This window comes from Heloderma suspectum, chromosome 1, assembly GCF_057233095.1.
Source record: "Heloderma suspectum isolate Gila_16-S chromosome 1, 16-S_ref, whole genome shotgun sequence".
Lineage (NCBI taxonomy): Eukaryota > Metazoa > Chordata > Lepidosauria > Squamata > Helodermatidae > Heloderma > Heloderma suspectum.
This window is the reverse complement of record NC_139458.1, coordinates 350384215-350409984: the sequence shown is the minus strand read 5'-3', so window position 1 is coordinate 350409984 and position 25770 is coordinate 350384215. Positions and strand designations below refer to the sequence as shown.

The following is a 25770-nucleotide window of genomic DNA, read 5'->3' as shown; positions in this document are numbered from 1 at the left end:
TTTCTTTGCCTCCTAATCTCAGCATTTTAGCTCAGCTGTGATGCTAGGCAAGAGATAACGTGTATGCGCATAAATATAATTAAGCCAAACATCGCAGGGAATTAGCTTTCAAGGGAAGTAGTCTATTACATTTGTACCTGCCTTTTCACTGCTGATGTAATGTTGGACGGCAAGATGCACGACTAACTTGAAGACAAAACATGTGGGATGGTTATGGAGAGAGACTACGGTGGATGCATGGCTATAAGCTTTGACTTGCTACCATTTAACCTGGGAAATTATTCAGATATTCATTGCATCAGTGGGCCAAAATTCATTAGACGCTTATTGGGATCAAAGTATAATCAGAGCTATTGTCACATCACTTAAATTATCAAATGGAAAGCAAGTCACTAATTGCCATTAACAGTTACCAGTGGCTATTTCAGCTCCTTATTAATCTATGGCACAATTTTCATTTTCAGAATGGGTATGTAAATATCTCTCTCCCAAATTACTTACCCCTATTAATTATATTACTTTATTATTTCAGAGTAATTACTTCCGCTCCACAGACACATAGTTTTGAAAGAGATGGCAAGACTGATTAAGCTTTGTTGAGAGACATAAAGTTTTCTTACTTATTATAGACAGAGATTCCAAAAATGTATCAAGAGTCTCCAGATATTAGGTACAGGTAGCAACCCCATTTCTGAGCAGACTTCCATCAGAAAGCAAGATTTGACACTCAGATCTACTCACAAAACAAGTTCAGATGCCTCTGTCTGTTGTTTTCTGCTGCTTCTCCCCACCCAAGCACCTTCATCAACTGCCTGTTCAGCTGTAATCATTTTTAAAAATGTATTTAATATATGTATATACTGTTGAACATATTTAAAATATATCTAAATATATCTCATACCTGCAGTCATCATCCCTTTGCCACCATAGGTATATTCCTACTATGGATACACAATGAATATCTGATACTGCTTTCTGTGGTGGAGGAGAAATTGTTCTTCAGAGAAGAGAAAGACAGTCACTATGGAGGGTAAAGGAGAAACAAAGGAATATGACAGACGGTTTCTCTCGATTCAGAGAATGGATCATTTGGAGAATTCGGAAAGGGTGTGTGTGTATGGGGGGGAGCTTTTCTACACAAGGCTGTTAATTGGCTGTTAATCTGCTGTGTCTACTTTCAGATACATCACAGAATTGAGATCTGAGCACTACATGAAGAGTATTTGTTTTTCTGCTTTCCTGCTACATAACCTCTAGGTAGCACTGTGGTATAGTGGGATAGCGCAAACACACAAGTGAAAAAGTGGTTTCTTTTGCTTTCTCAGTTAAATGCCATATTTCCCCTGGCCACTGTAAAAAAAAAATTGCTGGACGTGCTCATTAGACACAGAAGTGAAACTGGGGGGTCATGATGTCATCCAAAGAACCTGTAAACAATCATAAGTAAGGAATGATGAGCACAGGATAAATGCCTCATGTAGAAAAGCCCAGAGAAAGAGTTATTCTTCAAAATGAAAGGAAGGCAAACATGAAGTTTGGAAGTACTTTTCTTAATCCCCATGAGCTGAATTCATTATGAAAGGGTGTTCATATGAACAGCGGATAGTGCGCACGTTGTGAGTTTAGCCCACACACGCTCAATCACAAAAACTCCACGCTGTTGTGTGTTAGTAATAGGTTGCCAATTGGATCCCTATTTCAGGGTGAGAATACAGCCTCAGAAGTGTGTAGGTTACTCGTTCACAAAGACATTGCTAGGAAACTGGATAGTCAAAGTCTGTTCATGGAGTATGAAGCACGGTGGTGCAGACTTGTCTACTTGTACTGAAAGAAAGTCTATAGTGATGAGCCTGTCAATCAGTGGTGCCATCAGGACAGGCCTTTGGGGCAGATGTCCAGGGACCCACTCAGCAGAATGAGTCAGAAGGCCTCCAGTCACAGCAGAACTGGTTTTAATACACATTGCCATCTAAAATGCACCCCCCCCATAAGACCAGGAGGCCCAGAGTCTAGAACTACCTAACTGCACCACTGCTGTAGGCCAGGAGTATAAAGGAGGAGGACTCTTCAGGGAGCCACAGAGCTGGCTGTGAGGCCAGCTGCCAGTGGGGCCGACAGTTCTTTATTTTATGGACCAATGTTCTGATTTGGTATCAGCAGTTCTTAATATAGACAGTTCCAGAATGCTGCGCAGTAGCAAACATGAATCAGTAGAATGCTCAGCAGTAGCAAGATGGAAACCAGAAAAGCATCTCCTTCTTTCTCATCTACTAAATTAACATTACACCGATACACAGACAGGGCCTGGTCATGAAAGGTGCATCTGGGAACTTCCTGGCTTCCCAGAATCGGATTAGGACTGACAGTGTCTAGCCAGCTTATGTGGATTCACCTTTCCATGTTTCTGTATCACCCCAGCTAGGGATGGTAAATCAAAGGGGCGCTGTAAATCTTCCAGAAGCTATACATCAGTAAAGACTGTGATTTCAGAATTCATGTCATTGCCAGGAGGAATCCCCGAATCCACAGATAACATTTCCACGGCTAGTCATACCTGCTGGTTAGTCCTGTCCACCGTGTTGGCAGTGGAGGCGTGGTCACGCGTGTTTTGTCGGACGCGGGTGGAGTTTTGTTGCTCAATGGTCGAAGCTGTTGGGATGCAGAACTCTCTGAAACACCTTTTGAAGTTCTCATCTAGAAATGCATAAAGGACGGGATTAAGGCAGCTATTTGTGTATCCTAAGGCAATACAGAAGTGCCAGGAGACTGTCTGGAATGTCGTTTCTGGAATATGGATCAAGGCTTTAATGATAACGTAAATATGGATGGGAGTCCAGCAGACGATGAAGACAGCCACGACCACGAGGACCATCCGGGTGATCCTTCGAAGATTCCTGTCCTTTTCCTTGGAGCCAGAGAGCATTCGGACACTCTTCAGGCGTAAAATCATGAGTCCGTAGCACACCGTAATGATTAGGACGGGCATGATGAAGGCAAAGATGAAAACACAGATTTTCAGCAGGTTCTCCCAGTACCATGCTGGGTGAGAGAATTTAAGAGTGCAATCAATAGATCCTATGAAAAGAAAAGAAAAAAGAAGCAACCTGTAGTGAATTGTTGGTTACCCTTTAATATCTCTTCTTACCCCCACCCCATCACAAACCCAAGTTGATAACTATACTATAATATGATGGAAGCCTGTTAAATGGTATACTAAAACTAAATGTTCATGCTAATGTTTAATTTTCAAAAGCCCTCACTTAATTACTGTAATGTTATTCTGGTCAAAAGGTGATGTGTACAGTTTATGCAAGGTGAAAGCAGGAGCAACGTTTGTGAAATTAAGGGGAGGATAATGGGGGCACCTCACCCAACTATGAGGTTAGCCAGGGATTTATTGGAGCAATGTCTGTTTAATCCCCTAAAATAGGGTGCTTTGAGATTTGGACAATTGAGCAGTACCCATTCACTAGTGTTCTGCTTTAAGCTGCAAGTGGAATTGTAACTGTTTCCAGACTTCTGGAATCCAAATAACATTCTGGAGCCAGTTGGCTATGGTTTCCCTTTGCCCAGCTCCATGGCAACCAATCCATGGTGTGTGGGGAAAGGGTTAACTACTTCTTCCTCCCCCCACTGCATTCGGGCAGGGAGAAAAGGAACAGATATAAAGGCAATGTTATTTGGAAAGGGAAGAGTGAAATGATAGAGTCAATTCTAGAGAGGAGGGACAGACCATAGAGAATGAAATGGGTACAGCAATCTATTCTGGCCATAACCAGTCAGAAAAGATATTGAATAGCTGTACAATGGGTCAGCTGGGGAAATTGCTCAGCTGTTCTGTGGTGTTAAAAACAGTTGGATTTTCCAACATGGGAAGACGATGTTTTCATCACAGCATCATGCAGCTGCCTCATAAAAAGTGAATGCACGAAGTGTGGCCCTTCCACAGTAAATGCTCAGTGCGGAGGCAGCCATAGAAAGTAAAAGAGATATTTTATATTTGCTGAGCAGAGTCTCACTTGAATGTTTCCTGCTTAAGCAAAAAAAATTATGGAGCTTGATTTTGAAGACAATCCTTGCTGGGAACAGGAAATTACAATCCAGGTTAGTTTCAGTCAGCTAAAATAGGGGGTGGGGGGAATTTTCATAAATTAAAACCAGACCCAGAAATCTGATTCTGGTCCAGTCCAGCCAGAAAACCTCCTGGAGATTTTAATTCTCATGAGTCTAGTGAAGTTAATAAAGGGGGCAGGTGGAAAGAGGACAGGGCTCCTGCACTTTTCACTGTTGTGCAGAAAAGGGCATTTCAGCGGGTGTAGCTTCAGCTCTGCCTGCTGAAATTCCCCTTTCTGCACAACTATTGAAGGAGCAGGAGCCCTGTCCTCTTTCCACCTGCCCCCTTTATTAATTTCACTAGACTCATGACAACAAGAACAAGGAAAAGGCTCCTGTACTCTCACAACAGTTTACAAGAGGGAATTGTTGCAAATGCTTCATAGAATCATAGAATAGTAGGGTTAGAAGGGGCCTACAAGACCATCGAGTGTCCAACCCCCTGCTCAGTGCAGGAATCCAAGTCAGAGCATCCCTGACAGGTGGCTGTCCAGCCTCATCTTGAACGCCTCCAGCGTGGGAGAGCCCACCACCTCCCTAGGGAATTGGTTCCATTGTCGTATTGCTCTAACAGGCAGGACGTTTTTTCTGGATGTTTAGCCAGAATCTGGCTTTCTGTAACTTGAGCCCATAATTCCATGTCCAAAGACACCACTTGGGACCAAATTACACATGAAGCTAAGTACATAATAACTACATTTTTAACCCGTTTGTTTGTTTTTTAAATGGAAACAGGCATTTTGGGCCAACTGATTTCCCTATGAAACATCATTGACTTTAGAACAGGGATGGGGAATGTGTTTTAAAAGCATTTTTAATAAGAAAACAGTAGGCAAGTTTTGTATAGTGCAGCTTTCTCAAGCTGATCAGCAGTCATTTTAGTCAAAATTTATAACTTTGAATTTTGAATGTCTTAGATAGCTTAGTGGAAGGAATTCATAGCTATCTTCATTCACCTCTGTTAGTTCTTTTCTTGTCAGGACAAAAGGAAGGTGTGAGATCATTTACAATTTAATAATCAAAGCTGTCATTCAATGGTGTTAGAAAAGACCATTTTGATACGTTACTTCTTCATTCTCGTAATCCACAATACTGTCATTTAAAATGGATCTCTCCCCCCCCCCCCCGCAACTAAAGCATATTTCAGGAGCAGATGGAGCCAACCCACCCCCCATGCACACACCGTTCACATACTGCCTCCCCACATGCACACATCTGTCTGTCTGTCTGTCTGTCTGTCTGTCTGTCTGTCTGTCTGTCTGTCTATCTATCTATCTATCTATCTATCTATCTATCTATCTATCTATCTATCTATCTATCATCTGTCATCTAAAATTATTTCTAGGTTGTTAGTGGTGTAACTCTCTCAAGGTGTCTGTCTACCTATCTTTTCTCTGTCTGGAGAGCCATCTGTCAAGGATGCGTTAAACTAGATTTCTGCACTGAACAGGGGTTTGAACCTGATGGCCTAAATGGCCCCTTCCAACTCCAGGAACCTATGATTCTCTCTCTCTCTCTCTCTCTCTCTCTCTCTCTCTCTCTCACACACACACACACACACACACTCATGCCCCACCCCCTAGATAAATTGATATAGATTTAGCCTAGGTAAATCGATATAGATCCACTCACCGCTAAATGACACATGCATTCTGAAACCATAATGGTCTTTGGTGCATCTAGAAGTCTTCCTTCCCCTAATCATGGTTTGATTGAAATGTGTGAAGAAGCTGCCAAAAATAGTCTACACCAGGTGCAGTTCGGCTTACTCTATGCTGGAATGCTGGCTTCTCTTATTAGCATGACCCTGAATTGGGGAAGGTTGTTTTTCTTTTTTTACAGATATGTATTTGTATGTGTGTGTTTCTAAATAAAATTGTATTTATGATTGCAGGTGGACACAATGTAGTATTTTACTTTGTGAATATGTGTGTAAAGCTTGGATAGCGTGTGTGTGTGTATACCTTTTTACATACTAGATCACTGAAGAAGACTAATGGTTGAAATGTGTTTGGTTGTTTTTGGTATTGAATGACATGACTGTACACTTTAGTTATGCTTTCTTGCATTGTAGGGTGACTGTATGTTTTTAGCCTGTAGAGATTAATAGGGCTCACACTCCTGTGGCTGCTAGTCAGTGGCTAGCTGGCTACAGGATATGTCCGTTTCTGGGAACCAACCTTGGAGCCTGTGCTCCGAGGTTGGTTCCTGGAGAACCAACCTTCACCCCCTCCTGTGCTGGCTCATAGCCAGCACAGAACAGCCCCATGCTCTGTACTCAGAAGAGGAGTGCGGAGCAGTGAAAATGGGGTATTCCTTGGGGTGTTCTGGGGTGGGGAAGGCGGAAATGCCGGTACGACACATCCAACGTGTTGCTTGGCAGCCTCTTCCCCCGCTGTGCCTTCCGGTGGCTAGACAGCCGAAATCGGCTGTCTAGCCGCAAGTGCAGGGTGGCTGAAGTGTGGAGGGGACAGTCCCCTCTTCTCTTCTCTTCTCTTCTCTTCTCTTCTCTTCTCTTCTCTTCTCTTCTCCTGCGCAGCACTGGATAGGCAGTCGTCTTTGAGTTTGGAGGCAGCTGCCTATCCCGGTAGGATTGCTCTCTTACGTTGCATTATATCCTTTTGGATATTGTTTATTTTCACCAGCTTATTTACCCCAATTGATAAGTTGTTTCTTTTTAAATTAAATTAATTTTTGGGATGCTTGAGGAATTTGACCTTCCCAAATTCTCATGCAAACTGACCTGATCCTCACCTCTCAGACTGATGTGAGGATCAGAATATAATTATTATCTTGTGGATTTGCACTTCTTCAAACCTTGGAATGCAATTTTTGTGGCTCAATGTACTAAAATATGTTATTGTTTTTAAATCTGTAGTTTAGAATAACATAGGTTTAGAAATGTGTGCATTTAGATAAATGCATGTATAAATGTGTATTTAGTGGGAGAATACATTAAAAATAATGTCTGAACTGCATTTTTGTGCAGTTTTTAAACATCTGCACATTAATGCAGAAACAGAACTGAACAGACTTATGAATGAACACATGTGAAGTTAACATGGAACAGAAACAGATTGGCCCATCTGTCTCCATTTCATTTCCCAAATGTTTGAAATTTAGGCTGCAGCAGTCCTATACACACTTAGCAGGGAGTAATCCCCATTGAACTCAATGATACATACTAAGCAGACATGTATACCATGGATAAGCAATCTTGTGCTCACAAGATATTTGGACTACATCTCCCATAATCCCTGACTGTTGGCCATGCTGACTGGGGCTTCTGGGAATTGTAGCCCAAAACATATGGAGGTTGCCTACCCCGATGTATAAGACTGCTCTGTTAGGGGTAAAAAAAATGCCCTATTTTGACGGTTTTCTAATGATTAGTGTGTCTCAGGTTGTACGTGTACAAAATTTCAGATTTCTGGGTGTCCTTGAAATACCTTAATCATTTGGGAGTGCACCTTCCCCTCTCTTTCTTGGGAGTAATTTACAAATATCCCCCCTTTAAGATTTTTTTCCTAATAATCAGAGTACTCTGAGCATGTGTGTACCAAACGTCAGATTTCTTACTAGAGTGGGTGGGAGCCTAACCATTTTGGAAGGCATTTTGAGTCCCACATTTTGAAAGAGTGGTATACAGATGTTCCATTTCCAGATCCTCTAGTAATCAGGGATCACGCATATACTAAATTTCCTGGCTCTAACTCATTGGGTAGTACCCTAGCAATTTGATTCCTGAGTGTGCCTCCCTCCTTCCCCCCTCTCCCTCCTTGCTGAAGAAATTCAGTGAACATTTGAAGACTCACCATTACTCTCCTTTGTGGTTGCCATCACCATAACTGGGATGCCAATGGCTGAAGAAACAATCCAATTGCAGACATTGACAATTTTGGCATTTCTGGGGGTGCGGAAATCCAGAGCTTTGACTGGGTGGCAAACTGCTATATAGCGATCCACACTCATAGTGCAGAGGGTGAAAATACTTGTGAACATATTGTAGTAATCTATGGATATAACAATCTTACAAATCGCGGTACCGAATGGCCATGTTCCCAGGAGGTAATTCACACTTTGGAATGGCAGTGTACTGGTTGCTAAGGCATCGGCCAGGGCAAGGTTGAAAATGTAGATGTTGGTAGCAGTCTTCATTTTGGTGTATCTAAGGAAGTCAACAAAGTAGAGGCATGAAAACACAGACCAGGATCACACAGGAGCACAGCAGAAATAGTGGCTAACATGCTCGGAAGGACATAATGTCATAATTTTGTGCCTTCATCCAGCTAAATGGTTCATTAATTACCTAAACAAATTGACAAGGAGGAGAGAGGATCTCTGCCCCGTGTGTCAGGATGGATTCTGAGCGCAGGGAGATAGTTAGTAGCTCAGATTCAGAAGAGGAGCAGCCAGAACTGGGGGAGGCATTTTCACAGGCCAGTTCAGATATGGGTAGGTGTGCTTCTTAGGTTACCAGCTCCCAGATGGCCAGGCTTGAAGCTTCCCCCTCACCCCCCTCTGTGAGAAGCAGCGAGCAGCAGGAGGAGGGGATTGGGGACTGTGACCTAAGAGACGCGATGTGATGGCACTGAGCTAAGAGGGAAACGTCAGGGGTGGAGCTCAGATGGTTGACCCGGTTAGCGATGTGCGAGAGGCTACGCAGGGAAGCATCAGGTGAGGGGTGGGGCCTCCCTCCCTACGTTAGCCTAGCCAGAGAGCCTTCCTTTCAAACCACGGGCAACTTTCGATGATCCCATTTGAATCCCCTGGAGGCATTCCTTTGTAGCTGGAGAGTCTTCGAGAATTTGCATCTGCAATGGAACTGTGAATAATGAATTAAAGGCATGCGACTGAAGCCTCTCTACTTGTGTGTGTGTGAGTGCTTAAGGATAGAGGGGGCCAAGGGGTTTGTGGCACCATGCAAGTGGCATAGCTCTCTAGGAAAGTTTCAGTATGCATCTCCTGCACTGGAGCTTCACCAAGAAAAGAGGTGGTGCACATAAGGAATGGTTGCCCAGCAGCCCAGCATGCCCGAACTTGACGTTCACTGGAGCAGTGGTGTAGTGGTAACTTTTGAAGTGCAGATGCTCATCATGGCAGTCCCCATAGCCGCATCCCCAAGAGACTCCAAAACTGCAGACAGCTGTGTTGATCTACATCTATGCATGTGTGCGTATGTCTCTCTGTGTGTGTCCATGTGCGTGCACACTCATCTCAAAGACAGCCAACCAATTCTAGCAGCTTTGCTCTTCACCAAGAGCAGCTCTTTTCTAAAGCGAATGGGTCTGAATTACCCATTCAAGGCCAAGCCAAAAATATTCAAGACAATCCCAGAGTATTTTGTATCACAACAGGGATAGCTCAGAACAACACACTGTGCTTGGAAAATCAACCCTTCCCCCCCGCCCCCACAAGTTACTCTGAGGTTTACAGCTAAACTCAGAGGCAACAAGGAAGCCTGAGGAAGGAGGCAGATGTCATCATCGCCCCTGCTAATAAAAGAAGTCAGGGCTGGCCCTGCAAGCCCTGGCTCCATGACCCCACGGCACTGGGGTGAAGTCAGATCCCTTATATGGACACGGCCTCGAGCCCCAAATTAAGTGTATGGTTCTGTTGCTCTTGTAGGATCAGTGGAATCAATTCCTGCTTGCACCACTATAGCTAAAAGATCCCCTTAGGACCAGGCTGTCCATCCCACTGAATTTAATTCAACTGCCTTAAATTGAGGGACTTCATTGTAATTGCTTTCTATGCTGTCAGAAAGCAATAAATAAATGTCTAACACAAAACGTCCTTGGATCTAAGTCAAAGGGCAAAGGAAGAAATGCCCAGAAGATCCTACAAGAAGGAAATCTAATGTCTTTGTCTTTAATTATTTACGGTCTCGTCCCGTCATCTTTTTTGATGGAGTTTGCGGAACAGTTTACTGATGGCAATGGATCAGTAGCAGGTGGACATGGCTTCAGATCTTAAACAGTGATGTGCTTCAGATATTCACATACTTTCACTTTATGTGCTTCCTGTTCTGTTCCTGACAATATTCCTGTCAATTTGGTATAGCTTTAGCTCCCCCTAACCTACACAGTGCCTTTGTTGTAAAAACCTCCCCCATTATACACAGAAAAAAGGACAGAAATACAAAAACAAAATTTACCATTTTGTCTACTTTGATCCTTGGAATAGTAAAGAATATGGATTGCTTCCAGATGTAGTCATACTTACACCATTGAAATCAATGAGACTTAACTCCCATTGAATTCAGTGGGTCTACTTTAACTACTACATTTGGATCCAGTGCTATGAACAGTCTTCCCCACTAACACAAAGCCCTTAGTGGTCAGCATAAGCTTTATCCAAAGCCTATGCCAGCCAGTGGGGTACTCTGTGATCTCATCTGTGGGCATTATGATTATTTTAATCAAACCCCTAAAAGTTCGTTCAAAGATCTTTGATCTAGAACAGGCTCAGGGGCCGGGGAGGGAGAAGGTAGAGCTCCAGTGCATTTATTGTGCACTAGTTATTCCCTATTCAGGGTTGTTTACAGGTTCTTTAGACAATGTAGTCACCTTCCAGTTTCACTTCTGAGTTTAACCAGCACTTTCAGCAAGTTTTTTGGAACAGGGAAAATGCAGCATTTAATTGTGAAAGCGAAAGAAAGTGCAATTTCCTCTTGTGTAGTTGTGATATTCCAATATATCGCAATGCCACCTATAGTTTATGTAGCAGAAAAGCAGGAAAGGAAAAGCTTCTCGTGTAGTGCTCAGATCTCAATTCTGTGACAAAACCCAAAGTAGATACAGCGGATGAAAAGCTCATTAACAGCCTCGTGTAAAAAAAAGCTCTATGTTTATGGAGGCTTTTTAATAGAGTAGTCATTCTCGCATCGCCAAAAATGAGAAAATCCGTCACCAAAAAAGAAGTCAAAAGAGAACACAGATGTGAATAAAACTTGCATATTTGATGCGTTTTTATTTGATGAGTATTAAAGTTTTAATTGTAACGTTTGCTATTTTACCTGTATTTTATTTGTAGCTGCCTTGAACACTATTTTTAGTGGAAAGGAGGGACATACATTTAATAATTAAATATGTTGGTTTATATGTATAGATGCAAATCTAGAAATAATTACTATAATTTAAATAGAAATACAATATATCTCATCATACTGGGGAGGACGGGGACCAGGTGACCCATGTGCCTGCTCAGTCAGCTGTCCAGGTGCTCAGTATAGATGGGCAACTTCAAGGCCCTTGTGGTCTCTTCTTACTGGGCTTTATCTTTAAAGCAGACTTGGATTGGGCAGCCCATCAAATAGTGGATGCCTTGAAATAGAGGCCTGTCCTCCCTCAAGTATGATACATGGTGACCCAGCCTTTAAAGATGTATCTTCTAAGCTAAATGGGCCAACAACTTTTTAATCTTGGCTCATAAGTTTCCCATGCCTTAATTACTGTAAACAACAAAGAGTCTTGTGGTACCTTAAAGATTAACACATTTATTTTGGCATAAGGTTTCACAGGCACTGACCAGTTCATCAGGTACATGTAGTATTAACCTCAAATTGGCAGATTTTTTTTAATGCATGCGGTGTGTGTGTGTAAACTGTGTTGTCAGAGGGAATTGAAATGCAGAAAGTACAGACAGTGATAGTTACCTAAACAGGGGCCATCCACAAAATGTTGTGGGGTGATAACACAGACATAATTGTCCATGAAAGCTTATGCCAGGATAAATGTGTTAGTCTTTAAAGTGCCACAAGAACCTGTAGCTTTTGTTGCAACAGACTAACAGAGCAACCCCTCTGGAAATTAGCTACTGGTGGTATTCTTCATCCATAAATCAGTCTCAATTCATGAACTGAATTCATGACATTCCTGAGAAAAAGAAGCAGGCCTATCAATGTGTCTTTGGAAAAGACTCTTCTATCCGATGCTAAAGTAAAATCGTCCATTACAATTTGCTGCTGTACGCAGCTGCCTATGTACCTGCTCGTAAGACTGACTAATACTATATACTGTAATGGGCTACACATACCACTTATTCCAATAATACTTGACATTTTAATATTATTTCCCTTCATCATCTCCATATTACATTTTATATTCTTAGACTAGGTCATGTTACATTTTGTCCTACTTTTGTGATGAATAGTGCCTATTTCTGTTTAAGATGGATGATTTCCTGTTTGTAAAGGCAATGTTTATATTTTTACTTTATTGTAACCAAGTTTGAACAGAAAACGATAAGGAACTCAGGAGCTGTATTTTTGATGGAATATGTAATAGCTACAGAGTCATTTTCTCATAATTTTGTTTCATGGTTTTTATTATGTATTTGTGGCAGGAGCAAAATAATAATAATAATAAAGAGCAATATGGTGCATTTTATTTCTTTTTCTTTATTGTAACCCTAGTAGGACAACCAGAAGCACTGGACAAAAGATCTATTGTTTGCCTTCCAGTATAAACTCATAGAATGCTTTGTTGCAAAACTTTCCCCACTGTATTTTATTTGTCCTCCCCACCACCACTCCCCCAGATGGCTGTTACGGAATTCCATTTAAAAAGGAAAAGAAATTAAGCAAGGTGAATGTTCAAGCATGAAAGCAATAACCTGCAAGCATCCATGTTAAGGCTCCTAACTGTTGAGAGCCCGTCCATGAGGCGTCACTCCACCCAATGGCAGCCCCAGGGCACAGGAGCCAGGATGGACTGTTCCGACCTGCCAGACTTGTCTGCTTAGGCCAGGGGTGGGCAACCGTTTGGGCCCTTTGGGAATTTGAGAACCTGTGCAGGCCACAGCCATAGGATGGTTGTGCCATGGGTGGGCATGGCTATCCACCAAGGACAAATAACCTCTCCAGATGCATTCACAGGAAATGAAGATGTCAGCAGCTAGAAGCTCCCACTTTGCTTTGAAGCAATCCCAGCTGCCAGTAAGAAAATATGCACATATTTTTAAAATAAAAATTGGGAGGAATAAGGTGTCTCAGTGGGCACCAAGGAAGGTGATTGGGGGCATATTGGCTTAGACCCTAAACAGGGATATGCTGCCTGCATGTGATCCTGGGGCCAATTTCCAGGGGAGGCTGGTGGCTCTGAAGTCAGTGGGGCAGTGCATCCACTCTGGGTTTCAGTCAGAACCAGCCAAGACTCTAAAGGAGCTATCCAAGGTGTGGAAACACCTTAGATAGCTCCTTTAGAGTTCTGACTGGTTCCAACTGACAGCCGGAGGGGATTCACCGCTCAACTGACTTCAGAGCCACCAGCCTCCACTGCTAATTTCATGTGACCCTTGACCTCATTCCAAAAGCCCTCTGCAAGTGATCAGTTCTAACTACCAACGTGGTGGCCTCTGGATGTCTTAGACTACAACACCCATCCTCCTCATGATGGGACTTGTAGTGCAACACACCTGGAGGACATCAGATTGAGGAAGGCTGCTATACAGTCTCAGAATGTAGCCAGGGAAGGGCTACAATTTCTGTTTTTCAAATTCCAGTCACAGAAATCTAAAGGTAAAAAAATGCCTATCCTTCATTTGGTTCCCTCAGTCCCCTAGGATATAATAAACTATGGAACGCAAACTCTGTTACCCAGCACCAGAAGTGAAGGATGCAAATAGCTGTTGGAATGGAAAGGTTATGCAAAGAGAGCCATCTGTTCTCCTGGGGGTGCAAAAAAGGGCAGATCGATGCCTTGACAGCCATCATCGGCGCAGCAGATGCTCCGTTGAAATCAGTGGGCATTTGGCTTTTGAATGGTGAGAATGAATGACGGAATGTGAAATCTCACTAGATGCCTCCTTGCGCATATTTTATAAGCATCCTGTGGCACATTAATATGATGGCAAGTGGATTGAGTGACACGCTTCTCATACTGCTTAGGATCACAAAATGAAGTTGATTTGCAGTAGATCTAGGAGCAGACTGAGAGAGAGACAGAGAGAGACAAAGAGAATTTCTTCACATAACACTCACTTAACTTACAGAAATCATTGCTACAAGATGTGGTTATGGCTACTAGCTTGGCTGGCATTAAAAAAAAGGATGAGACAAATTCACAGAGGATCAGTCCATCAAACGCTGTTAGCAGTTTGGAACCTCCATCTTCAGAACCAGTATACCCTAATTACCATTTGAGGCAAACAACTGGGGCTGACCAGAACCATCATCTTGTGGGGCTTCAGGAGGCATCTGGGTGCTTCCCTTGGAAACAGCTTGCTGGGTTAGATGGTTCTTATAGCCCAGCGGGTATCAGGCAGAGATTTTCCCATGCCCTGCTACCTAATACGAAGATTCAGGAACTAAAGCTGGGACTTAGACATGTAAGGTCAAATCCAGACTGTCCTTTCTGAGAATGGAAGGGCTTCTTCTATTGGTAGAAGGGGATGAGATCCAGTGGAGATTCCCACTGGAGGAAGGGGTGGGGAATAATTTTTGCCAATCCCTCTTCTCCCTGCCACTCCTATATCACCTAGGAGTGCATGAAAGCCACTTACCTGGTCTCGCAGCTTTTCGCGGTGGGGGGGAGGCGCTTCGCTGCTCTCCCCCTGAAGTTCAGGCCGGGGGGGAGGCTTCCTGCCTCGCCCGGCCGAAATTCAGGCCAGGGGGGAGGCTTCCCGCCTCACCCGGCCGAAATTCAGGCCGGGGAGGAGGCGCCTCGCCTCGCCCGGCCGCGAAATAAAAAGTTAAAAAAAAAAAAAAAAAACGCCCCCGTGATAGGCTACGTGACGATTAACGTAGCCTATCACGGCTAGATCTGCAAAGTCAGCCGTGATAGGCTACGTAAATCGTCACGTAGCCTATCACGGATGACTTTAAAAAAAAAAGCGCGTACGCAAATGGCGGGCCGGCCCCCATAGGGAGCCGCCATTCGTGTTCCTTATTTGGTCGCTGTAGTCTACGTAAATCTTTACGTAGACTACAGCGAAAATAAGGGCAACGCAAATAGCGTTGCCCTTATTTTCGCCGTAGTCTACGTAATCTTTACGTAGACTACAGCGACCAAATAAGGAACGTGAATGGCGGCTCCCTATGGGGGCCGCCATTAGCCGTACGCGCTTTTTTTTTTTAAAGTCACCCGTGATAGGCTACGTGACGATTTACGTAGCCTATCACGGCTGACTTTGCAAATCTACCCGTGATAGGCTACGTTAATCATCACGTAGCCTATCATGGGGGCGTTTGTTTTTTTTTTACTTTTATTGGAATGGCGGCGGTGGCAGCCGGTCGAAAGACCGGCTGCCGCCCCCGCCCCTGACGAAGACCCGACGAACCGCCACCGGGACCCGCTGCCGGGAGGGACATTCGGGAAAGGTAAGTCCCGTCCCGGGGGGGGGGGGTGCAGGGGGCGGGGGGGGTGCAGAGAATTTCTCCCCGAAACTTCTTCGGGGGGCCGAACACGTTGGCGCTCAGCCCCCCAAAGTTTCGGGGAGAAATTCTCCGCCAACCCTAATATCACCTCCCTGACCCTCTGGAGCAGCTTTTCAGGGGGCACAAAAGGATGCAGGGGGAAGGTCAGATTGGTGAAAATCACCTCCCCCTTCCTCCAGTGGGAGCGTCCCATGAGTGGAGTTCTGTTCTTGGGAACTCTGGATCCAGCCCATCACGTTTGTGCTGTCACTATCTGGTCCAGGCATAGGCAACCTTTTTGGGCCCGTTGGCACATCTGGCAATTTGAGAAACTGTCATGGGCACCATCACAAAACGGCTCCATGGGAGGGATGGCAAAGGACAAATAACCTTCCCCAAAGGCTGAGTACAAGGCAGAGGTAGAATCTCAGCCCCAGCATGGTAAACCACTCACAGTTTTCAGCACCAACAGGATGCTGTTTCACATCAATCCCAGCTGCTGGTAAGAAAACTTAGCTTTTTTTTTGAGTGGGAGGGGTGGGGATCCTTGGTGAGTGCTGAAAAAGACGCCTGGGGGAGCACTGGCACCTGTGGGCCCCCCACTGCCTACCCTTAAACTGGTCCCTCCCCAAGTAGGGGATTGAAGTAGATTTCAGGCCTAGTAAACAGTTACATACAATGTTGTCATTCTTTGTAAACAAGAACATGGTGGTGGTGATGATGATGATATCTTAGCTATGACCTTTCTGTGTACCTGAAAAACAGTTCTCTGTTCTCAGCAATTTATAAAGAGAAATAAAGTTAAGAATTTTCAGTAGCTGGTAGCTTGTAACTTGCGCTTTTCAAAATGGCATTTCAACTTGATTTGATCTGTTTCAGATTCATGTTCTTCTTTCTTAAAAACAAACAAACAAAAAACCAGCAACCCATGGGAGGTGCCTTTTACAATGTACATAGTCATATGAATGTACAATGTACATATTCATTTTCATATGAATATTCATATTCATTTAAAGATGGCCATGAATCGTACTAGTTTTTTTTTAAAATGGCAACCGACGTGATATCAGCCAAGCCATTTTGAATGCCAAATTGTAGGCTTCACCCTTTGCAGAAATCAAACCCAGTTCCTTCCCCCTTTAATTTATATTACAGAAGGAAATTACATGCATTGTTTCAATGCAGAAGGCAAGGCTGGGCCATAACTCCCAAAGGCCCAGTATGGAGATACCTTGAGATGTATCCCAGTATGGAGATACCTTGAGATGTCAGGTTTTGCTGGGACATTCCAGTTTAAAAAAATACAGTTCCATTAATGAGCAGATGACAGAATGAAAGATGCTTGACAATCCATGAAACAAAGATGGAAAGGATTTAACAAAACCCATACATCCCTGGTGTTTTCTTTTACTACAGTGAGATGGTAAGAGAAGCAGTATGTGCAAAACATCCCCTTTCATTTATTAAGCACAGGAGCCATCTTTGGGTCAGGAATTGGTAACTCTATAAACTACAGAACATAAAACTTAAGAAGAGCCCTGCTGGATCAGACCAAAGGCCCACCTAATGCAACATTCTGTTTCCCACAGTAGCCAGAGAGATGCCTCTAGGAACCTCACAAGCAGTACATGAGGGCAATGACACCCTCCCTGCTGTGTTCCCCAGAAACTCATATTCAAAGGCATGTTGCCTCTGATCATAGAGGTAGCATGTAGCCATCCTGAATAGGAGCTGTTGGTTGCCTTATTCTTATTTATTTATTCCCCTTTTAAATCCATCTAAGTTGGTGGCCAAGGCCATTGATTGTGGTAGTGAATAGGGATGTCAGAGAAATCCACAACAGAATGAAATGAGTTTGGATTTTCATGAATCCGACCCATGGATTCCGTGGTGGACTGGCTTCTCCCCATTGGGCAGATTCCATAGACTTGTGGACCAACTTTCTACCTGTCTCAAATGTTGTGCAAATTTCATTGTTGAAAAATATGCAGAATAAAAAACCTCAGCCTAGAATGCGCATTTTCCCTATAGGCTAAGGCATGAAAATGTGAATTTGGGGGGGAATTTGCACATTTTTGCACATGCGAATTTGTGCAAATGCATTTTTGCTCAGATGCACATTTGTGCAAATTTGGAAACAAAAACATCCAATTCTGGCAATGGGTGGATGACAGAATGAAAGGTGCCTGCCTGACAATCCATGAAACACAGAGGTAACAGATTTTACACAGTCCATACATCCCTAGTAGTGAAGTCCATAATTAGTTTAACAATGCACTCTGTGAAGAATTGTTGTTATTGGGTTGTATCCAACAAAATTCCTACTTAGAGCAGACCCATTGAAATGGATAAGACTTAAGTCAGGCCATTTGGATAAAACAACCCATTAAAGGATTGCCCTGAGAAAATGTCAGTCCTTCACCTAGGGAGACTGGCTGGACTTTCCATGTGATCTTGGACAAAAAGCTTCCTTGCAGTCATTGCATTCTGTATTCATCTAAAATAATCTCTCTGCATGTGATCATTTAGGTCAGATTACCTCACACACAGGATTGTATCCAATGTTAGCCCTACTCAGAGTAGACCCATTGAAATGAATGGAAATTAAGTTAGTTCTGACTGACTTAAATCCAATTTATTTAAATGGGTCTACTCTGAGTAAGACTAACATGGGATTCTACCCACATAGCCCACACAATACAATTGCCAGGCCAGGGTGTGTGTGTGTGTCTCTCTACATGACTCCAGCACTTTGCTTGTTTTTCCCTGCTGCAATAACAACTTAGCCCTTTTCTTTACAATGGCAGGGATAATCGTTCCAACAGCATAAGGATATTAATATCTAATCAAGCATCCCACACCATCACATAAACGTTAACATTTGATCAAGCATCCAATGTCATCGCACAATTTCAGGAAATACAAAAACAACTTTAGGACTGTAATCCGACCCATGTTTACTTGGGCATTAAACCTGTTGGTCTTGGTTCGAAGGCAGTAAATTCTGTGGCTGTGAAAAACAGGGCCAAAACAGACATTGCTTGAAATGTGTAGCTAACAGCTATGGGTAGTAACTATCCAATGGGATGCTACAGTAACGTAAATTATGTTGCACTAGCATAAGGGATGTCTAGCACAACACCAATAGTGTTTGCTGGCATGAGAGTATTCCCTAGAAAACATGTCTCGCTAGCTAACACTATTGCCATTGCGCCAGAGAGTGTTTATGCTAGTGCAACATAATTTACTTTAGCATTACTATCCAGTTGGATACTGTCCTACGTCTTCTTATCATTTTCCCCTGCAGTAGGTGCTGAGGTCCCAATCCATATCTTAAAAGCCCCTCTACCCCCATGCTTAATTCAGATCACAGCCTTTGTTCCTACTCTAGAGTAAAAATGAAAAAAAAATGTAGGTGTGAGACACACATTTCAAGCAATGCCTGTTTTGACTTACAGTCTTTATCTTTGGAGTATTATCAAGCATGTTATAGAATTGTTCAATGTACAACATGCTTTATCTACACAACAGTTCTATACCGAGAGTTAATGGCATACCCATGATCAGGTCAAAAGTATGCAGGACGTTCAGAGGTGTGAAGCTTCTCCCAGTCTCTCTCTCCCTCTCTCCCTCTCTGTCTCTCTCTGTCTCTCTCTCTCTCAAAAATGAAAAACCTTTCCCCTTTAGGCTGCTTTTCCACTCCAAATTCTCAACCCCAACTTGCTTTTCTCTCCAGAGGGGAAGAGAGTCAAGCCCCACAGAATTGTTGCTGCATCTGGGAAAGCCACTTGGGATGGGTTCAAGTGGGCAAATGGCAGGAATGGCAGAAAAGGAAGGAATTAAGCAGCCCCTTCACACTGCTGGCACTCTGCTCTAGATCAGTGCTTTCTGGAGCTCCCTTTCCATCATCATCATCAATAATACAATAAGAGAGGACATTTCCATGTGATGGAATGCCACATGGAGCTTAAGCCTTGGAAAACTTCATGGCTGAGTATAAACTGGAACTCAGGGTCCCCACACCAAAATCCAATCTTCCATCAACTACCTCTCCCCTCTGGAAGGCAGTCTATGATTTCTGTACCCATTGAGTAAAATCCAACATAAGTCCTACTTAGAGTACACCCATTGAAATGAATGGGACTTGACTTAGTCACAATTGACTTACGTACCATTTATTTCAATGGGTCAGCTCTAGGTAGGACTTAGGTTGGATTTTACCCATTCCTTACCAAGTAAATTGATTTCATAACGATGCTCACACATCATTACCTCCCCCCCCCCCCAAAAAAAAATCCTGTCTATTTCTTATAGTGTTTCTCTTGTTGCAATATTTTAGGTTGTTTCTGACATGGTTCTTTTTAAAAGTTTCCTATACTGCAGGTCCACTATGAGCAGTGATAATGTTACCGTGGCACAATATGGGCTGTGGATTTGTACCCACAGCAAGAGTGATCAGACTTCTTGCCAGACCTTCTAATTGTTGTTCTTGCCTGGCTCAATCAGAAATGAAAGTGGCCTTCCATGTATGCTCTGGAACATAGACACACATGATTAAATTGAAAGCATTTAAAACATGGAAGTTAGCTCTCTTTTTTTGGCAAATTGTTCTTATCTCTCGCTTTTGGGTAGGTGCCAGACACACAATACAGTATGCCTGATAGCACTGCAGTAATGGGATGATGGATTTCCAAGCATAGCTGGCTGGGGAATGCTGGGAGTTGAAGGACTTTTTTCCTGTCTAGACTTGCATAGGATTGCACCTTAAGTCATTTTGTGATGATGAGAAGGCAGGAATAGGCCACTGAGAGGCTCATCAATAACTCGTCCTATTGCAGTGAGGAAGTGTGGACTTGATCAGTACCCGTATAGGAGACCATGGGGAGTTCCATGCAAGCCAACCCAAGTCCCATGAAGGAAGAGCAGGATAAAAACAAACCTAATCTCAAAAGAAATATAGATATCTTGTATCACAGTTGTTGAATTAATAACAGATAATCATTTTCAAAAGAGTCTTTGGTCCTTCTCATTTCCAGCAGGTCTCTGTGCAACCTGAGATCTTTTTGCATAAAGCTCAGTTCTTAACCAGATGATCAATCAAAATAATTAACATGGCCATACAGGTCACTGTGCTAGGAGTGTATAAACAGCAGCGCATATCACTCCCTCTGCTAGCTAACTTAGTTGGTGTGTGCCAATGGTTATGCAGCTAAAATGGGGGCATGAGAAATGAGACGTAGGCATCGGCATACTCAGGGGCACTCAGAGGCATGTAGAAGGACATATTCTAAAACAACAACAACAACCACCCCAAAGGGGACCCAAATGGGAGGGGGGAATGAAGCCCAATGAGGACTGAGCATGCTCAGAAGTTACACAATGTTGAGTGTCAGCTGGAAAGACAAATGGAAAACTGGTGGTGGTAACAGTGGGATGGAATGCCTGCCTGAGCTACTTATAGCAGCCTCCCCTAACCTGGGGCCCTCCCAGTGTGTTGGACTACACCCCCCACCCCTCACTATCTCCAGCCATCTTGGCACCAGGTTGAGGAAGGCTAGCTCATGTAGCTTCACAGGGGAAGGCATCCAGCTGGCTGGCAGGAAGCCTGAACAAGATAACTCCTGCCAGGGGGTGAGGAGGATACCCTATCACATCTGGCTGCAGGTTCCACTTGTTTTGAAGTACGACTGCATGTCTATATTACTTTTAAAAAACCAGATTTTCCTTCTTTAGGTTGCTGTCATTCCAGGATGAAAAAAGTTAAAGAAGGAGTGTGTGTGAAAGACATGAATACCCCCCCCCCCCACACACAGGCAGCATTTTTCCCCCTTCTTTCTTAAGGCAGCATTTTTTTTCTATTCACACATGTGGTTTCCAAAAGCAGCAGTTTCCATCTGTTGTTATCAATCGTTTCAATAGATGGTGCTGTGTTTTCATAGAAATGGATTGTAATCACATTTCACCTTAATGTTAGGGTGCTCTAGGAGCAAATTTGATTGCTTTTTCTACCTGACTTTCATTAAACAAATCTAATTTAGACACCAGTAACAACCCACTTCACATACAAAAGAAACATTTCTTTGATTAAAAAATGGACAACAAATCTTCCTTAAAGATTAGCCAGTTCTCTTTGCAGTAACTTCTGTCCCATGGAACTATGTATGCAGAAGCATATTGTCTAGCATTTCTTTGAGAGAGGCATTTACTTGTCTGGAAAATGTATTCCATTTGTTTTGATAGGCTTCCGTCTTTTCCAGTTGAAAGAAAGAGGGGAGATGCTAGTATGGAACTTAGCAGGGGGAACCATTGAAATGATATGTCCAATCACTGTCTTCCATGGATTCATCTAAACGTAGAACTGGTGTTCAGCTGTATACATGTGAGTGATTTATGGCCAGTGGAGGCTGGTGGCTCATGGCTGGTTCTGACTGAAACCCAGAATGGATTCACAGCCCCATCGAAATTGGAGCCAACAGCCTCCAATGTTTACTGCTTTGATTATTTATTTAAAAGCATGTGTAGGCTTTAAGAGCAAAACCATCCTAAGAGGCAGGAAAATGAATAATCATCTGTATGTGCACTCTTAAGGCTGAAATCCTATACAGTCTTACCTGGGAGTAAGCCCCACGGAACTCAGTTTGGCTCACTTTTCAGTAGACATGCATAGGATTGCAGTGTAAGGCTGCAATCTTGAGCATGTCACACACTGCTTTGGGGCTATTTGTAAAAGGGTAATCAGGGTTTTTTTAAAGGAAATTTTTGAATGCACAGTGGTTTGTCGCTGTAATTTGTGTGCAAGAGTGTGTGCCTCTACAACACACCTGTGCACTTTCCCTGTGCGCATGCATGTGCTTTGTTGCTTAGAGTCCATTCCATGACATTTGATCAGAGTCTGGGGAATTTAGAAGAGGCTGGACCAGTCCCTCCCCTTTTCATATACTTTTCACATGATCGGTCATTAAAAAAGATGAATAAATCAGCCAATATAATTCTATGCTTGCATGACCTGAACTGCAACACTGTTCTTTTGAAATTGCACCCCCTCCCCCCGCCACCTTGTAACTGCGCATTTTGTGTCTGGTGGCACATTTTTAAAAGCCCGGTTGTTTTTTCTCTTATCTCTCCACGCGTCTCTTCTCAGTAATTGGAAACATATTTTTGCTAGCCACAAAACATTCCCAAATGGATTTACTCTAATGATCAGACCTGCTCCCTTTTGCAACTTTCCCCTTCTAACTACAGATCCCCTCTTGTTGCCAGCACAGAGGTGTCAGAGCTCGCATCAATCCTTTGGCATCTAGACAAGAGGTAATAACAATAACATGTCTTCTGTCTCCCACCACCAATCGCTCCAGTACAGTTCCCCTTGAAGAGAAGAGGCGTCCTGACCGGGGGGGGGGGCAATTAGTGGGCCCCCAAAGCGCTGCAGAGACTAGTTGGTTTGCCACTTAGCATGGTTTGAGCCACCCCAGCTGCTTTCATGAAGTGCGACCAGGGGCTTCTGCAGAAGATCGGTCGTGCACGGAGAAGAGTCACTGGCTTTGGAAAACCTTCTTTTGGAGAGAAGAGCAGCGCCTTTAGGTTGCTACCAGGATATTGGCGACACAGCTTTTCGCTGCTTTCCCACGGCAAACGGACGGCGCTTCTCGACACAGGCGAGTGGGCGCTATGCAACCGACTCCTCATCGGAGTGGGCGCAGTGAAATTGACGAAGGAACCATTTCCCTCTACAGACGGGAGGGGAGAAAACAGCTGGGAAAGAAAGATCTTCCCTCCAGATGCTTTGGACGACAGCTCCCAGCATTCCGGACCATTGGCCATGCTGGCTGGGGCTGATGGAAGTTGGAGTCTAACGCATCTGGCGCGCACCAGGTCGAGGGAGGCTGTGAAGCATTAGGGTGGCCCAGGGCTCCCCGGAGCTGCCCCCTCCCCCGGCAGGAGCCCCCTTCCTCTTACCGGATGATGACATACATGACCAAGAAGTTGCCGAAGAGCCCCACCACGCACACGACGGAATAGAGAGCCATGATGACTATGGCGGTGACCATGGACGGGCTGGCCCCGGGGCCGGGACACAGGCTGCCCCCTCTGGCGCCCAGGCTGCCGTTGGGGCCGCCGCAAGGCAGCTGGGTGCCGTTGGGGTCGCTCTGATTCCAGCCTCCGGCTTCCATGTCCCCCCGAGGAGGACCGGGCTGGAGCGGGAGAGGGTCCGGCCGCGGAATGGGCGGCCAGGGGGCTGTCCGTGGGGCTGCGCAGGCGGGCGCGGGGCACTTCGCTGCGGCGCAAGCGGCGGAGGGCGAAGCAGGCAGGCAGGCGCGGGGCGCTCCAGCCCCATCCGCTCCTCCTCCTCTCCCCGTTACAGGCGGGGGGCGGGACCCCGGCAGCTCCCGAGAAGCCGCAGCCGAGGCAGGAGAGAGACGCGACGGACCCGCCGCCCCTCAGCGCCCGGGCCCCGGGGAAAGCCGCCTTCCGCGGAGAGCTCTCGCCGCCGCCGCATCCCTCGTCAGGCGCGCCCAGGGAAAGGAACCGAGGGAGGGGAGGAAGGAGAGCGGTCTCCCCGAAGGCAGCCCGGAGCTCTCTCTCGCCGCAGACGCGCCCGCAGGCAGGCAGGCAGGCAGGCACACGCGCGCACGTGCGTTCACACGGCTGGCTCTGACACACGTGTGCGAGATGGCTGGGTGAGCGTGCGGCGAGGCGGCGGAGGGAGGAGCCTCCGGGGCGGGACGGTGCTGCTTTTAGCCCCAGCCTGCGCAGTGCCAGCAGGGCTTGCCGTCATGTGGTCCAGGCCGGGGGGTGGGCGGCCCCCCCCCCCGTTCTGGCTTGCCATCCCGCGCAGGCACGAACCGAAAGGCCGTCCCGAATGCCTGCGAATAAGAATAACACGAACAGGCTGCATTGCTCGCGGAAGTGCTGTGAGCGCAGGTGGGCAGCATCGCGCGGCGCAAGGAATCCGTGGGGCGGGCGGGCGGAGGGCTGAGCGAACGGGGCTCCCAGCCTGAGGCTTAGGGGAAGGAGCCGGACGGCACAACCCTATGCACGTCTGCTTGGAAGTAAGCCCCACTGGGTTCAATGGGACAGGCTCCCGGGCAAGCGTGCACAGGCTTGCAGCCCTAGCTTCCATCGCTTGGCCTCCGAGTCATGGGATGTTGCTGTCTGGGATGATGCAAGGAACTTGGAAACTTTGCGCGTCCTATTCACGCAGTTTTCCTGGAACGATGATTCGGCAGGAGGCCGCAGTGCCCAGTGGCGACCGCTCCCGACTTGTGCTTCGTTTATTTCAAGGGAAGGCAAAAGGAGGACGTTCTCATCCAGACGATCAATGAACGCGTGATTCCCTCGCATCGGAAGCTTGGCAAGCCAGGCTCTCCCAAGGCGCGATTCAAAGGCAATCATGGGGCAGACTTTCTGCGGTGGGCTGGTTCTAGTGCTGCTCCCCGCATTTAAAAATCTGGTCAGGTGTGAACTCCAGTACTAGAAAGAAGGATCACACAGACTTCAACGAACGAAATCAAGCCCATTGTTTTACATTCAAAAAATGTGGTGGTGGTGGTGGGGAATGTACAAAATATTGGCATATTTCTGGCCGAGAGACAGGTGCCTTTCTGTTGTTTTGCCTCATTTTTATTGTTTAAAGCAGTCAATTATTAGCTTATTGTTGAAACTAAAAGCCACAGGAGGTATAATAATACAGCATTAACAGACGCATCTAATTATTGTACATAGCATCCAGCATATAATACAGTTTTTGGTATACATACAACAGCATTTGAAGTCAAGAAGCAGACAAAGGTCTCCAATCCGAGAACATCTTTTTAACAGTAAACTATATTGGCCTGTAGAGAGCCACTGTAAATACCACTGTATGAGCAATCCCCTGGATAATTACCAAGAAGAAGTAGCATATAGGGCTCCTTCGCAATGAGCTTTTATCCTGCGATTGAGAGTCCTCCTTCACGGAAGTTTGCGGGCCCTTTACATGACGTTCTGATCATTCAAGGCGTCTCCACTAAATGCCCTTTGTTCCGTTTTTAAATAGATCGCAGTTGACGAGCTGTCAAATTACCCCATTGTGTTCCGCTTCAGTTTCCTCCGTGAAAAGAGTAAAAGCGGCAAGAAGAGGAGGGAGATCAATGAAAGATAACGGAAGACTCAGCTACTGGGAGAAGGAGTGGGGAGGGGTGGGGGAGAAGGAAGCAGAGGGAGTCATTGTGTTTTCTTCATTTAAAACGGAAGCAGAAAGCCCTGTTTTAAATGCAGGATTTTAGGCTGGTGTAGAGATGCCCATAGTTTGTATTATGGAC

At 45.0% G+C, this 25770-nt stretch overlaps 1 protein-coding gene across 2 annotated transcripts; it reads right to left on the bottom strand.

Annotated features, from left to right (window-relative positions):
* Positions 1-819: 819 nt before the first annotated feature.
* OPRM1 (opioid receptor mu 1) lies at positions 820-24130 on the bottom strand. 2 transcript variants are annotated; one of them, XM_084827864.1, is made up of 4 exons: positions 23426-23704; positions 7929-8281; positions 2555-3075; positions 820-1021 (listed from the first exon to the last, which is right to left on the bottom strand). In XM_084827864.1, exons 1-4 carry the CDS (start codon positions 23638-23640, stop codon positions 1019-1021), a joined length of 1092 nt encoding a protein of 363 aa, XP_084683990.1. In that variant the 5' UTR covers positions 23641-23704; the 3' UTR covers positions 820-1018. The 2 variants fall into 2 exon arrangements, with proteins under 2 accessions (XP_084683990.1, XP_084683989.1); XM_084827863.1 differs by lacking the exon at positions 820-1021 and having other exon boundaries at positions 1937-3075; positions 23426-24130.
* Between the last annotated feature and the right edge of the window lie 1640 nt (positions 24131-25770).